General features: G+C 29.3%; 1 protein-coding gene across 2 annotated transcripts; it reads left to right on the top strand.

Annotated features, from left to right (window-relative positions):
* The first annotated feature begins 11,190 nt into the window (after positions 1–11,190).
* Positions 11,191–14,754, top strand: LOC132951608 (TAR DNA-binding protein 43-like). 2 transcript variants are annotated; one of them, XM_061023406.1, is made up of 3 exons: positions 11,191–11,527; positions 11,694–11,773; positions 11,877–14,754. In XM_061023406.1, exon 3 carries the CDS (start codon positions 11,879–11,881, stop codon positions 12,974–12,976), a length of 1,098 nt encoding a protein of 365 aa, XP_060879389.1. In that variant the 5' UTR covers positions 11,191–11,527; positions 11,694–11,773; positions 11,877–11,878; the 3' UTR covers positions 12,977–14,754. The 2 variants fall into 2 exon arrangements, with proteins under 2 accessions (XP_060879389.1, XP_060879388.1); XM_061023405.1 differs by lacking the exon at positions 11,694–11,773 and having other exon boundaries at positions 11,877–14,751.
* The last annotated feature ends 787 nt before the right edge of the window (positions 14,755–15,541 follow it).

Below are 15,541 nucleotides of genomic sequence, written 5' to 3'. Positions count from 1 at the left end.
GAGAATGACTGCTTTAAACCTTTCTCTAAGTTGCATCAATGTTGTATCAATTACTGGGTAAAATACATTTACCTTAAAATTATCTTCAATTACTGTAAGTCGATAATCACTATCTACTTCGTCAAAATGCCTTACAGCAAATCGTTGACGCTTTTTATCAAATTTAAATGGTATATTCCATATTCACACAATTTTCTTGCGTTGTCAGTTTTTTTTTTCGTACTCTTGTCTCATTTTTCAGAGATGAATTTTTGAGAGATCTGAGTGGGCCCCTAAAAATTTTCTTTGGCCCTGGGCCCGTGTGTTCCACACACTTAACACACCCGGTTTTTACGGCACTGACTGTGGTAGGTATTATGATTGGAAGTAAAAGTAATTACAAGGACTGTGAATTTAATGTGATGAAAAAGTGTTAAATATTTGCCTGCATGTATGCACTAAAAACCGGCAAATATATGCACTGAAATATTCAAAAATATGCACTTAAAATTCAAAAAAATACTGAATGAAAACGTTTTTATTAACATTTTTTTAAATTAATAAATTATAATTCAAATTGGTTTACAAAAAAAATTCTTTATTTATACACTTGGTAGGTAGGTATGTAGGTAGGTAACGGATGAACCGAAAATATAAAAACATTTTAAGAAAATAAGCATAAATACGAAGAAATCATGAAAACATGCAATTATATTAACTAACCCAAAAAAAACGCATATTGGTAACTGTGTTGTAATAATAGGGATCTCCCAAAAAAATTACGTACTAATAATTCAATCAAATCATAAAGGCCAACTGTAATAAATATTAATTTATGAAAAAGTATATTAAAAAGCATTATTATTATAAATAAAACAAAACTATGAACCATGGACTGTGACATAATATAGGTATTTCTATATTTTTAGCTCCATAATTTCTGTTAAAATATTAGGAAAATGTATTAAGTACCGTAAAAGTGCTAAATTTGAGCTATTACTTAAAATATTAATACACGGGTATACACGGCGATATTCGCGGCGAAATTCGTCGAGCGGATTTCGCGGCGAATTCCGCTGTCGTCGAAAACGTATATGATTAAATTGGGCTGGCTATACGAGTTCGCCGCGAATTAATCCGCCGCGATATTCGCGGTCGGCCGACGATTTTTTCCAAAACCGCCCAATCCATAAAACCGCAAAACCGTCTATTTATATTAACTTTTAATGATAGCGGCTATACGGGTATTTTGGTTAAACGAATTTCGCGGCGATTATTACTATAGTACGGTATTTTAATACAATATTATTGTAAATAGTATTATTGTAAAATCATAAATATCATAAACATAATAATATATTATTTCACCAGGTACGAAAAAAGTATTTATATATATTTATTTACTTATTATATAAAATGTTAAATGAATTATTAGAGTATCGCGTGTCTTTCCGCCAAAATCATGGCTAAAATTAAAAATTTTAAACATCGTAATGTAGTGATATAGGTGGTGATATATACCTATTAATATTGCATATTTTGCTGTGTTTTTAGCTTAAAATGTATATTTCATAATTTTTAGTGCATATTTCGAATGCATATTTGGTAATTTTTTAGTGCATAAATACATATTAAGTATAACAATAATTTTAATTGTATAAATATCCGAATCCTAATTTATATTATATTAATTATTTAATAGAAATTATTTAATTCAAATCTGCAATTGAATATGCATGTATTCATAATTTTTAATAACAAATATATTTTAGTGTATATTAAATGTCTTTGCATCTGCTATGGTTAATACAAAACAAATGTGTAGGAAGTAATAGGTATATAACCTGCAAAAAATAAAAACGATTAAATTAAATACATACTTTTGCTTTTTCGACATCTTTATTTAAATACAGTTCATTTAAAATTTAAAATTTAAAAAGAAAAATGTAAGTTAGTATTTGAAATTGAAAATAAGTACTGCTAAACAATATAGGTATTATTGTAGATATTAGTGTACTGCATTGTACTGCCAATCTAATTTTCCTTTTGGGCTATCAAAGTATGTAGCGAAGTAATCTCGGACATCTCTTGCACTAATTGTTGACCCTCTAGCAAGGTTAGTTTCAGAATGGATTCAAATGGACAGTGAAGTGTATCTTCATATTCTACACCATCTCGACGACGAACAAAATTGTGAATAACACATGCCGCTTTTACTATCAAATTTATCAATGTAGTAAACTCAGGTTCAACTAAAATAGGCGTATGAAAAACTCTCCACTTGTTCACTAGAAATGCTTGTAATTAAAGTAGTCTGAACCACTTTTTTCCATCGACTGCACCAAGGCAGTTAGGAAAATTCGCATTATTATAAAATCCTTCGGCAGTTTGAATCCACACGTCTTTGGTAGGTTTTGGCATTTCTAAAGGCTGTAAGTTTTCCATATAACACTGAGAGTTTCTTTTATTATTACTCGAACTGTACTTTTTCCAATTAAAAAGTCTAATAAATGTCTAAATGCAATTGGTTAAATGTAGCTCCCGTTGATAAATACCTAAAATGATAATTCATCAAATGCCATCATAGACATCCGATAATAAGAAAAAAACTTTTCAGGATATACACGCAAATCATCATATATTAAATGAAACTGGCCTTTTCTCTTCCTTTCCTTATTTAATGGATGAACAGAATATTTTCTTTTCTTCTGGATCTTGTTCTCGTCTTCTTCTAGTGCAACAGCAATAGCCACAAGCTCCTCAGTTGTTAATTCACTTGACATGTTTTTCGTGGTGATAAAAACGGTGACAATGACTGTTTTAAATATATATATATTTTTGTATATTTTAGCTGTCAAGTACCAATACTATACCGAAGTAGATATAACTACGACGGACACAACGAAAATGACTAAATAATGAACAGGTACCGTAAGTGCTCGCACATGCTATGTGAATATTCTTGACGTCTAGTGCTAACCCCACCAGGGTGTAGAATTTTTATTATATAATTATATTAATAACTTCGGAACTGAATTATGTCAAAATTATGGCATAAATATTTTTAAATATTTGGAAAATCGCGGTGAAAATATTGAGCGAATCCGTCACGCGAATCCGCTGTGTATAGCCAGACAGAACGAAAACCGCTGCGAAATCCGCTCGACGAATTTCGCCGCGGATATCGCCGTGTATAGCCCCAGCCTTAAAGAGATGTGCCGGGTCGCCACATTACTATATCGAGGGGCCATGGTGCAAGTGTCGTCCATAAATATCATAATTAATAATCATAATTGCCGCAGTAAGTTGAGGGACCGTAGTTAAAGTGCCGTCCACCAATAAATGACCCGAAAAAAAAAACGATTAATTCAAATATAGAAGGTACTTATATCATATACTTTTATCAAAGTATGATTGTGTTAGCCACAGTCTTGTGTAAATTATATTGTCTTATGTTTTCCCAATCTAATAATACAAAATACTGAAAATTAATGAAATCACAAATATTAGTAGGTACAATAGAGAGACTGTGCATTGATTTACAAATTTGTCTTAAATTTACTTTTTGCATAGAGAATAATATGAAGGTGGGCTGGGCTTAGATGCTGATAAATCATTAATAGAGAGTCCAGTGTATCTTTCAGACAATTTTCTTCGGAGGGGCAATTATAATACGTATTATTTTATTTACACAATATCACATTATTATACTGTAATAGGTAGTCTGTTATGACTGTGAAAATTATAATTAAATAGATACGTCATACCCAACATTTCGCATAAAGTTTTACATACACACATAGTATTATTTTTTTTTTTTTTTTTAATTGATCTTGAGCCCTGCAGCTGAGGCCATTAGCTATTTTTAGTTTTACTGTAGGTTATTAAGTCGGTAGGGGGAGGAACACGTGTGTGTTTTGTTTGGCAGAATTTCTAATGGGGCACCCGTAGGTTTCTGCCGTGCTCCGGGTGGGAGGATGGCGGCACTTGTTCTCCGGACACCGTGACTTGCACGGAGAAAAATGCCGCCCGGTGGTCGAGGATCGAGCTCGGACCGGCTGTGCCGAATCCGTCGCGTTAGACCGCTCGGCCACCTCGTCCCCCCATAGTATTATTATATATAACCTAACCTTCTTTTTAAATACATGTATGTTAAGTTCAATATAGGTACAAAAAAAAAATAAATAATAATAATAGCTAGAAAAAAACATACTTTTTAACTTACTTTTTTATTACCTACACTGAAAAAAAATCCTGATCATATAAAATAATACAAGTATAAAGGTAAATTAGTTCAGTATAATTAAAATATGGCAATACAAATTCAAGTTATTTGTTTAAATAAGATAATCATTGAAAAAAAAATATTTAATAGATATACCTACAATATGACAAAAGTAAATATACATTTAAATAGAATTTATACCATTAGGTTAGGTATTATAAAATATATTTTAGTAGGTACATTATATAAATTTAACTTTTTAACTGACTTAAAAGTATAAATTTAAGAATTTAGATTAACTGCAGACCTTTTAATAATATAATAGTTTACCTTATTATGATTGTCAATGCTTTGATGCTGATTAAGAACTGTACTAAATTATTAAACAAATATAATTTGATTTTTTATTGTTTTATACAAATTTCAATGAATTAGGTACACAACACACAGTAACAAATAACACAGTGACAGTCAATACACTTCACCGTTTAGACTATAGTAAAGTAATACTAGTAATAGGTACATTATCACAGTGAACAACAATGATACACATTACAAACTAATGAAATACCTACGTATAAATCTGATAATATTTTTGGTGTTTAATAATTTATAGTCACCGGTGTCCTATAATATTATCTATGTGATTACTGATTTCTATCGGGGAAAAAAAATTATAAATAGAATACTGTGTTGACTCTTATCGGATGTACGTCTTATCTATTGTTGGTGATTCACTGTGGTATAGAATTTACATTTGTCTTATGACTATTTGAATTTTTTTTTTACTATTCTTCAAATTTTTCTCCGGGGGGGCACTAGACATTCTCCGGGGGGGCCTTGCCCCCCCCCCTCCCGGAGAAGTACCTGAAAGAAACACTGATAGAGACGCGTTGATCGCTTTTATGTGCTTCAAATTGTTTACACGAGTGAGCTGGGTATGGCTCCATCATATATAATAAAGATATAACAAAATGGTCTTATCAGCGGTATTCAAGGGAACAATTGAGGCCGAATAAAGTATACCTATACGAGTATCGACTATCAATATAAAGGAGCCTCAATTGCCTCCCACGGGAACGTGGCCTAAAATGTATTTAACATAGGCGTGGACTATCCATATCTTTATTATCTATGGGCTTCATCCATAGCATGGATTAAGGTGTCAACAATCTAACGATCAACTTGATAATCAAACACTTAAGTTCAGCAACCTGCAAATCAGGATCTTTTTATTCAATGTGTACCTAATAAGTCATAAGAAGGTTAGTTAGTTAGGTTAACCTATGGTTATTTGAAGCTATGGTAATGATAGACGACTACCATCACCGGTCGTGAGCTTTGCGATGATCTTTTCCTACTAACTATCAAGGTATTCGATATTGTAAACATAACAATGAAAGAAAATATTTAAATATTATTAATTTGGTTAGGTTAGGTTAGGTTAGGATTGGGCAGGAAATTAGATGTTAACTAATAATCATAGTTTTTAACACGGTCTTAATGACTGTCAGCTAGAGTTGTACCAGTATAGTTATTAAAAACTTAAATACAGCCAGCATTAAATAATGACTTTTTTACCTCAACAAATTTTAGATATTATAGATTGTACTTTGTAATAAGTAATCATACAGTTAAATTTATTCAAAATTTTTTTTTTGTTTCCTTAAATGCATTTGCCTTCGGGCGCCAACACCCTCCTTCAATTTTTTTTTTTATGATTTAACCTCTAGTTGAATATTTTGTATTGACTTGAAAATTGATAACTTGGTGCCCTGTGAATAATCATTCTTTAATGAACTAAATATTTTGAATATTTTTTTCTGTTTACGATTCTGGGCATTTTAGTTTGAAGTTTGTAATGTGTATTCCTACAATATAATTTATTTAATTTTTTTTTTGGTTTCCTAAAATTCATTTGCCTGCGGGCGCCAACACCCTCCTTCAATTTTTTTTTTTATGATTTAACCTCTAGTTGAATATTTTGTATTGACTTGAAAATTGATAACTTGGTGCCCTATGAATAATCATTCTTTACTGAAATAAATATTTTGAGTATTTTTTTCTGTTTACGATTCTGGGCATTTTAGTTTGTACTTTGTAATGTGTAATCATACACTTAAATTTATTCAAAATTTTTTTTTTGTTTCCTTAAATGCATTTGCCTTCGGGCGCCAACACCCTCCTTCAATTTTTTTTTTTAGTAATGCCACTCTAGTTGAATATTTTGTATTGACTTGAAAATTGATAACTTGGTGCCCTGTGAATAATCATTCTTTAATGAACTAAATATTTTAAATAGTTTTTTTTGTTTATGAATTTGGGCATTTTAGTTAGTACTTTGTAATGTGTAATCATAAAGTTAAATTTATTCAAATTTTTTTTTTTGGTTTTCTATAATGCATTTGCTTGCGGGCGCCAACACCCCCCTTCAAATTTTTTTTTAGGAACGTAACTCTAGTTGAATTTTTTTGTATTGACTTGAATATTAATACCTTGGTGCCATACGAATAATCCTTCTTTAATGAACTAAATATTTTGAATATTTTTTTCTGTTTATGATTCTGGGCATTTTAGTTTGTACTTTGTAATGTGTATTCCTACAATATACTTATTTAATTTTTTTTTTGGTTTCCTAAAATGCATTTGCCTGCGGGCGCCAACACCCTCCTTCAATTTTTTTTTTTAATAATGCCACTCTAGTTGAATATTTTGTATTGACTTGAAAATTGATAACTTGGTGCCCTGTGAATAATCATTCTTTAATGAACTAAATATTTTGAATATTTTTTTCTGTTTACGATTCTGGGCATTTTAGTTTGAAGTTTGTAATGTGTATTCCCACAATATAATTTATTTAATTTTTTTTTTGGTTTCCTAAAATGCATTTGCCTGCGGGTGCCAACACCCTCCTTCAATTTTTTTTTTTAGTAATGCCACTCTAGTTGAATATTTTGTATTGACTTGAAAATTGATAACTTGGTGCCCTGTGAATAATCCTTCTTTAATGAACTAAATATTTTGAATAGTTTTTTCTGTTTAAGATTCTGGGCATTTTAGTATTTACTTTGTGATGTTTTATTTGTCCTTTGTTATGTGTATTCCTACGGTAAAATATTTTCCACATTCTTTTTTGGTTTACTAAAAAGCATTTGCCTGCGGGCGCCAACACCCTCCTTCAATTTTTTTTTTTAATAATGCCACTCTAGTTGAATATTTTGTATTGACTTGAAAATTGATAACTTGGTGCCCTGTGAATAATCATTCTTTAATGAACTAAATATTTTGAATATTTTTTTCTGTTTACGATTCTGGGCATTTTAGTTTGAAGTTTGTAATGTGTATTCCCACAATATAATTTATTTAATTTTTTTTTTGGTTTCCTAAAATGCATTTGCCTGCGGGTGCCAACACCCTCCTTCAATTTTTTTTTTTAGTAATGCCACTCTAGTTGAATATTTTGTATTGACTTGAAAATTGATAACTTGGTGCCCTGTGAATAATCATTCTTTAATGAACTAAATATTTTGAATATTTTTTTCTGTTTACGATTCTGGGCATTTTAGTTTGTACTTTGTAATGTGTATTCCTACAATATACTTTATTTAATTTTTTTTTTGGTTTTCTAAAATTCATTTGCCTGCGGGCGCCAACACCCTCCTTCAATTTTTTTTTTTATGATTTAAAATCTAGTTGAATATTTTGTATTGAATTGAAAATTGATAACTTGGTGCCCTATGAATAATCATTCTTTAATGAACTAAATATTTTAAATAGTTTTTTTTGTTTATGAATTTGGGCATTTTAGTTTGTACTTTGTAATGTGTAATCATAAAGTTAAATTTATTCAAATTTTTTTTTTGGTTTTCTATAATGCATTTGCTTGCGGGCGCCAACACCCCCCTTCAAATTTTTTTTTAGGAACGTAACTCTAGTTGAAATTTTTTGTATTGACTTGAATATTAATACCTTGGTGCCATACGAATAATCCTTCTTTAATGAACTAAATATTTTGAATAGTTTTTTCTGTTTAAGATTCTGGGCATTTTAGTATTTACTTTGTGATGTTTTATTTGTCCTTTGTTATGTGTATTCCTACGGTAAAATATTTTCCACATTCTTTTTTGGTTTACTAAAAAGCATTTGCCTGCGGGCGCCAACACCCTCCTTCAATTTTTTTTTTTTAGTAATGTGACTAGTTGAATATTTTGTATTGACTTGAAAATTGATAACTTGGTGCCCCGTGAATAATCATTCTTTAATGAACTAAATATTTTGAATATTATTTTCTGTTTATGATTCTGGGCATTTTAGTTTGACGTTTGTAATGTGTATTCCCACAATATAATTTTTTTGATTTTTTTTTTGGTTTCCTAAAATGCATTTGCCTGCGGGTGCCAACACCCTCCTTCAATTTTTTTTTTTAGTAATGCCACTCTAGTTGAATATTTTGTATTGACTTGAAAATTGATAACTTGGTGCCCTGTGAATAATCATTCTTTAATGAACTAAATATTTTGAATATTTTTTTCTGTTTACGATTCTGGGCATTTTAGTTTGAAGTTTGTAATGTGTATTCCCACAATATACTTTATTTAATTTTTTTTTTGGTTTCCTAAAATGCATTTGCCTGCGGGTGCCAACACCCTCCTTCAATTTTTTTTTTTATGATTTAACCTCTAGTTGAATATTTTGTATTGACTGAAAATTGATAACTTGGTGCCCTATGAATAATCATTCTTTAATGAACTAAATATTTTGAATATTTTTTTCTGTTTACGATTCTGGGCATTTTAGTTTGTACTTTGTAATGTGTAATCATACACTTAAATTTATTCAAATTTTTTTTTTTGTTTCCTTAAATGCATTTGCCTTCGGGCGCCAACACCCTCCTTCAATTTTTTTTTTTAGTAATGCCACTCTAGTTGAATATTATGTATTGACTTGAAAATTGATAACTTGGTGCCCTATGAATAATCATTCTTTAATGAACTAAATATTTTAAATAGTTTTTTTTGTTTATGAATTTGGGCATTTTAGTTTGTACTTTATAATGTGTAATCATAAAGTTAAATTTATTCAAATTTTTTTTTTGGTTTTCTATAATGCATTTGCTTGCGGGCGCCAACACCCCCCTTCAAATTTTTTTTTTAGGAACGTAACTCTAGTTGAATTTTTTTGTATTGACTTGAATATTAATACCTTGGTGCCATACGAATAATCCTTCTTTAATGAACTAAATATTTTGAATTGATTTTTTGTGAAATTATGATCATAGAATATTCGGCACTCAACGTGATCGAGATTTTACAGCAATCAATTGTCAGTACTCACTACTCATTACCACTTGAAAAATTTATTTCCTATATCACTTTAATACTTTAAAATTGGAAATAAAGGCTCTGAGTAACCATAACCAATAGGATTATGTACATAATATAATCACTTATTTTAAGCGAACATATTTTTGGCACACAATTTCCAAACAATATATTACAATTTATAATAGGAGTTACATAGTAATTTCTAAACTGTATACCTATAGCAAAATAATCATGTAGATTTTTTCAAAATTTTTTATAAAAATGTAATAAATAATATCTAACTGTAAATTGTAATTTAAAAGTTTCTAATATTGGGATAACGTAAATTAGATGGAGTATAATATTCATCATGGCTAAATATGGGCGATTGTAAACTCGGCCCGGGGAAAAAAAATATTCAAAAGGTCTATTGTAAACTCGGCCCCAGTTTTTTTCAGGTAAAAATTATTTAGGTGTAAACTCGGCCCGAGGTTTTTACAGGTAAAAACGATTGACATGTAAACTCGGCCCGGATTTTTTTCAGGTAAAAACGATTGACGTGTAAACTCGGCCCGAATAAAAATATTATACGTATGTACTTATAATATTTTTGAGAACCATCTAGCATTACCCAGAGGACACCACGAGGAGGTGATTCTCATTATCCTCCAAAAATTATTTTCATTTTCATATTATTATTCATAGTATGAAATGCGTTATATAAATGTAAAATTGCATGTGTAAAAATTTAAGTAATATGTTTCATATGTTGTAAAAAAATATAATTAAAATGTAATAATGTAAAATGTGTAAAAATATAATAACTAATAATAGGTTATAATATAAATTTATTTTTTGAAGTGAAAAGCCATATGTTTGACGTATTCAGTCACCGATATTTCCTTATTTTTATATTTTGTAAGTGTTTTTTCCAATAATTCTTTTTTTTTTTGGTTTTTGTGTTTTGAAACTGAAATGGTGCATTTAGGCTATGACAGAATATATATTGGGGTGAGTTGAATTGAAACTTGCATTAAAATGTGCATGAAATGATTCACATGCATTGGTTGTTAAATGCGTATCAACTAATGCACAGGCCCACACATCAGGCGGAAAAATAGCGGTTTTCCACGTTGGGACTCAACTATGCTTGCCATCGTGACGGTTGTGTAAACACTAAACACTAGTGAAACGTCGTTTCAAAAGTCCAATACGAAAATGAAATTATTTGTCTCAATGTTTAAATATATTTTAGCATTCGAACAAAATATTGTTCACGATAAGATATAGATAAGTACGTTATTTATTATTTGCAGATAAAATTATGTCGTGATAATTATATATTATTGATCAAAATTATCGGGCCGAGTTTACAACCGGACCTTTTTTATTATCTTAAATTTTCCGGCCGAGTTTACAATCTACCTATTTTATTACCTAAAATGTCTGGGCCGAGTTTACAATCGACCTATTTCACTACTTAAAATTTCCGGGCCGAGTTTACTACAAAAAAGGTAACCGCGGGCCCAGTTTACATTTGCCCCTAAATATATATTTAATACATTTAGCCATGGTATTCATTATCTTAACATTGTCTGGTAACTGGTTATGTCAATGGTTAACGCGTCCACCGTTATCATTTATTGTTTCCACCACCGTATTGCATATGGCTGCCGGCTTTTGTGATAACGCGACGAGAAACGTCGGCAGCATAAGGGTTTTCAGTATTTGAGCTATAACAATTAACATTATTAACAACATTATTCTTGTTATTCGGATGTTGTCGATGGCTCACCTCAAATGACAATATTATACTAACGAGATAAATTTAACTATAATTAATTTTCAATATTTCAGTAATTCCTTATTCGTCGATTTGTTTTTCAATTATTTCACAAATAATTGATCGCAGATTATAGTTTTGGATACACCGTTCGATTAGTTGACTGTACTGATTTTTACGTTTTAGATCCGTACGAATCATATTATATTCGATATTAATATATTTGCTCATATTTTGGTAAGTTATTAAAAATAATTATTGATTTTAAAACACTATAAAAACATCAAACACGATCCTATTAAAGAGATCGATTTTCTTTTTTGATTAGGTGGATATATTTTTTTTTTGTCATTTATATTTTGACTATTTTTTTTTGTGAAGTATACACATAATTTCTTTATAGTTATTGTCTTGGCTGTTGGCTTTATTTCCCCGCCTAAATAGAACATTTGGTTGAACTATCAAAAATTATTTTATCCATAGGTATATTTATTTTTTTGAGAAATGCCTTTTTTACATAGAAAAATTAATTTAAATATTAAAAACACTCACTAACAAGAATTATCTTATTTGTTTTTTTACTTAGACATGTATGTTCAAGTATCAGCAAGTGAAAACAGTGATCCTATTGACATGCCTACGGAAGGTGACAACAGTCTTCTGTTATCTACTTTAGAAGCACAATATCCTGGAATAATCGGTTTGAAGTATCGTGTTAACAATAGGTTGCGTATAGTACGTCTCAATGAAGGCAAATTGTACCCTCCCGAAGATGGCTGGTTAGATCGTATGTATATGTGCAATTTTAGAAATACACCTACAGAAAAACGTAAGCACAGTGAAATTGATGATTGTAATAAGGCAGAAGATGATAACAGTGTTTCTGATATGGATTTGGTTGTACTCGGTTTACCGTGGAAGGTAACTGAAGAGGATTTGAAAAAATATTTCACCAAATTTGGTCAGGTAGAATATACTCAAATTAAGACTGATCTTAATGGTAAATCAAAAGGGTACGGATTTGTCAGGTTTAAGCATAAGAAATCTCAAGTCCGCGTTATGCTAGAACGGCACAACATTGAAGGTCGATGGTGTGATGTACGTATACCAAATAGTAAAGATAAACATGTGAATAAAGTTCCGCGTAAAGTATTTATAGGTCAAGTGTCTGAAGACGTAGATGAAGATGCATTAAAAAATTATTTTATCAAATTTGGTGAAATATCAGATTTATTTTTACCCAGACCACATAGAGGTTTTGCATTTGTGACATTTACTGACCCTTTATCAGCTCAAAAGGTTATTGGTAAAGATCATAAAGTTGGTGACTGTAGTGTGGTGTGTACAGAAGCTATACCAAAAAAAGAAATGGCTCCCAAATGGAATGATTACGATAGTAGAGACAGAGTTAAGGATAGGAGAAGAGAACGATCGCCCAATCAGCCACAAGCCTGGTCCCAAGATCACGTTTGGGACTATGATCAGGAATATTATGACCGGTTATATAGCCGAGGAAGTGGTCATCAATCAGTCAATAATAGTTATGGAAATGATAAGAATATAAATTCAGACATGGTAGCAGCTGCAGTGAACAAAGCAGTAATGGGAGTGATTGGAAATTTGAAAGGACAGGGTAATCAAGGTGATAAATTACCAGGAACAGATGATTGGTGGATGAGGAGATGAATAAGTTATTAAAGTCAAATATTATCTTTGATATATGTTTATAAATAAATGTCCATCAAACTAGTATTGATATTATAGAATTGATTTTGACTACCCAAGATTAATGGGGAAAAAATCAATAAATACAGCTATTCAATTATTAATAAATTAAATGTTAATACACCAGTCATTGACTATCACTTGCAAGTTCCTCGATAATATTCTTACTATAGGTACAAAACAAACTGTATTCAAATAAATTTTATTTTAATAATATGTTGTATAGATGATTCGTGCATTCACTTAAATTGACAATTCTACATCTGTATTATCACATTTTTTTTTTTTAAATATCTTTCAACTGAAATTTAATGTAAACATTACATCACATCTTACCCTCATTTAATTTAATTTAGTAAAGAAAAGAAAAAAAATTATTGTTATATTATCTTCACTGTTGCCATTTTTGTTTATTTTTTAAAGGATTTTAATCAATTGTCGGTATGAAAAAATAGAACAAACAAATTTTAACAAAATTATGATTTAAAAAAAGTGTCTTATTATTATTTATTATTAAATTATACATTTTTGGAATAATTTTTTTTCTTACCAATGTAGATAGAATTACATTATTATAGAATTTATGAAATATTTATGTTTGTTTCTTTCTACATAATCGCGTTCATTTTCCCAATACAATATTATGTACCTCTATATTATATGTCTTTCTTAATTAAATTATATTTTCATAAACACTACAGTAAAGTTTGTTCACATTGTTTTTAAATTTAAAAGTTAAGTATATGTGTTATTCAAATTAATATTCATAATAAAAATAAAAATGTTTCGTGTAATATTTTTTTTTTTTAAGAATATTATTTATCAATTTTTCCAATTTATATAAATGTCCTATATAATTTTTTAAAGAATATATATTATATATTAACTATTTGTTTGAAATTTGTACTCATAATAAAACATTTGTTTCTACTTACAAATTTTTAACTGTATTATGAGGACCTCACACCCGCATGATATTGTGTTTTCTGTCTTATAAACGTATACATAAAATTCAACAGAACCAATTTTGTTGAGTGAGATATTATATGTGTTTTTAAAATATTTTTATTTTTGACTTATAATATTTTACAGTTATGCCTGAATAAAAATTAAAATATTGTTAACATTTTTACCTTTGATAATAGTTATATTCACTGTAATATTAAAGTTATCTATACAAAATTTGGTTTGCTGAACATACATTTTCTATATTATAAGCTTGTAAGAGGGAGATAACACATAATATATGGTGTGACTTTCTCTTAAATATAATATAGGTATCTCAATTGTGGGCAAACTACATCCCGCTACTGCCTACTGCACTCAATGCAGCTGGTAAACCATAATTTTAGTTTGTAGGATAACTATAAATGATACAAAAAAAATAAGTGTAAGCATCTTTTTGCCCTTCGTTAAAAAAGTTTGCCCGTTCCTGAGATATCTAGTACCAGTTTGAAACAAATATTTTGGTTATTTAACTGAAATTTTGATTGCCATTCAATATAATAAATTATGTCCACTATGTCAATCATTAAGTAGAATAACAGTGATTCTCACAAGTGCACATTTTTTTTTTTTATCAGTATGAATAAATTTTTTTTAGATTTATTATTTTGCAAACAAACAATTACTATTACAATAGATTATATAATGAATTTATAGAATGCAATACAATGTATTGTATATTATTCATGTTATGTTACTTTTGTGAAATAAGGTTGCAAAGAAATATTAATTTTGATAAGATTATACAAATGTTCCGACAATTATTAATTCAGTCTATTTAATGCGCAGCGCACATATAATATTATTCAAATAACCATAATTATCATTTTTAGAAATCCAAAGGAAATCATTTTAAAATAAAATTATTCAACTGATGGTAAAATTGGTAAATAATTTGTCAACTTTATATATTCAACGCAAACACTCGATTTACAATACAAACAACACTAGGTTAAAAATTCAATAACTTTTATTTAGTTCAGACAATTTGGCCTAAATGTCAGTTCCAATATACAATAACAAACTGGTGAATCTATAGGAATAAATTATTATGTACTGATAAAACTTATTTTTTATTATAAACAGTTCATACAGTGTATAAATGTATACCATTATAATATATATACTATATATGTATATTTTATATAAATAGTAGGTACATATATATAATAAATATATATACAATAATATTATATATTTAAAACATTACTTACTACAACAGGATAGGATGATAATTTAAAATACATGAACAACACTGGCCACTAACAAAAAAGAAAAAAAAAGAAAGGAAATAATAATATGTATAAAAAGAAAAACATTTAAACTGTAAACTTATACGATTTACCTTAGGTATTTCAGTTTTAAAACAAACTGAACGAAAACAGCGAAGGAAGAGATAAATATGTTTACGTTGTGCATCGCGGTTATATGTATGAGGTTTTGTTAGAACAATTTTTATACATATTTATTCCACTAATTAGTACATCATGGTTATGTCAATATTTCTTAATGCTAATAGTA

The sequence above is a fragment of the Metopolophium dirhodum genome, chromosome 9 (assembly GCF_019925205.1).
Source record: "Metopolophium dirhodum isolate CAU chromosome 9, ASM1992520v1, whole genome shotgun sequence".
In the NCBI taxonomy this organism is placed as follows: Eukaryota; Metazoa; Arthropoda; class Insecta; order Hemiptera; family Aphididae; genus Metopolophium; species Metopolophium dirhodum.
The sequence above is the reverse complement of the archived record's forward strand: the minus strand, read 5'-3'. Positions and strand labels throughout refer to the sequence as shown.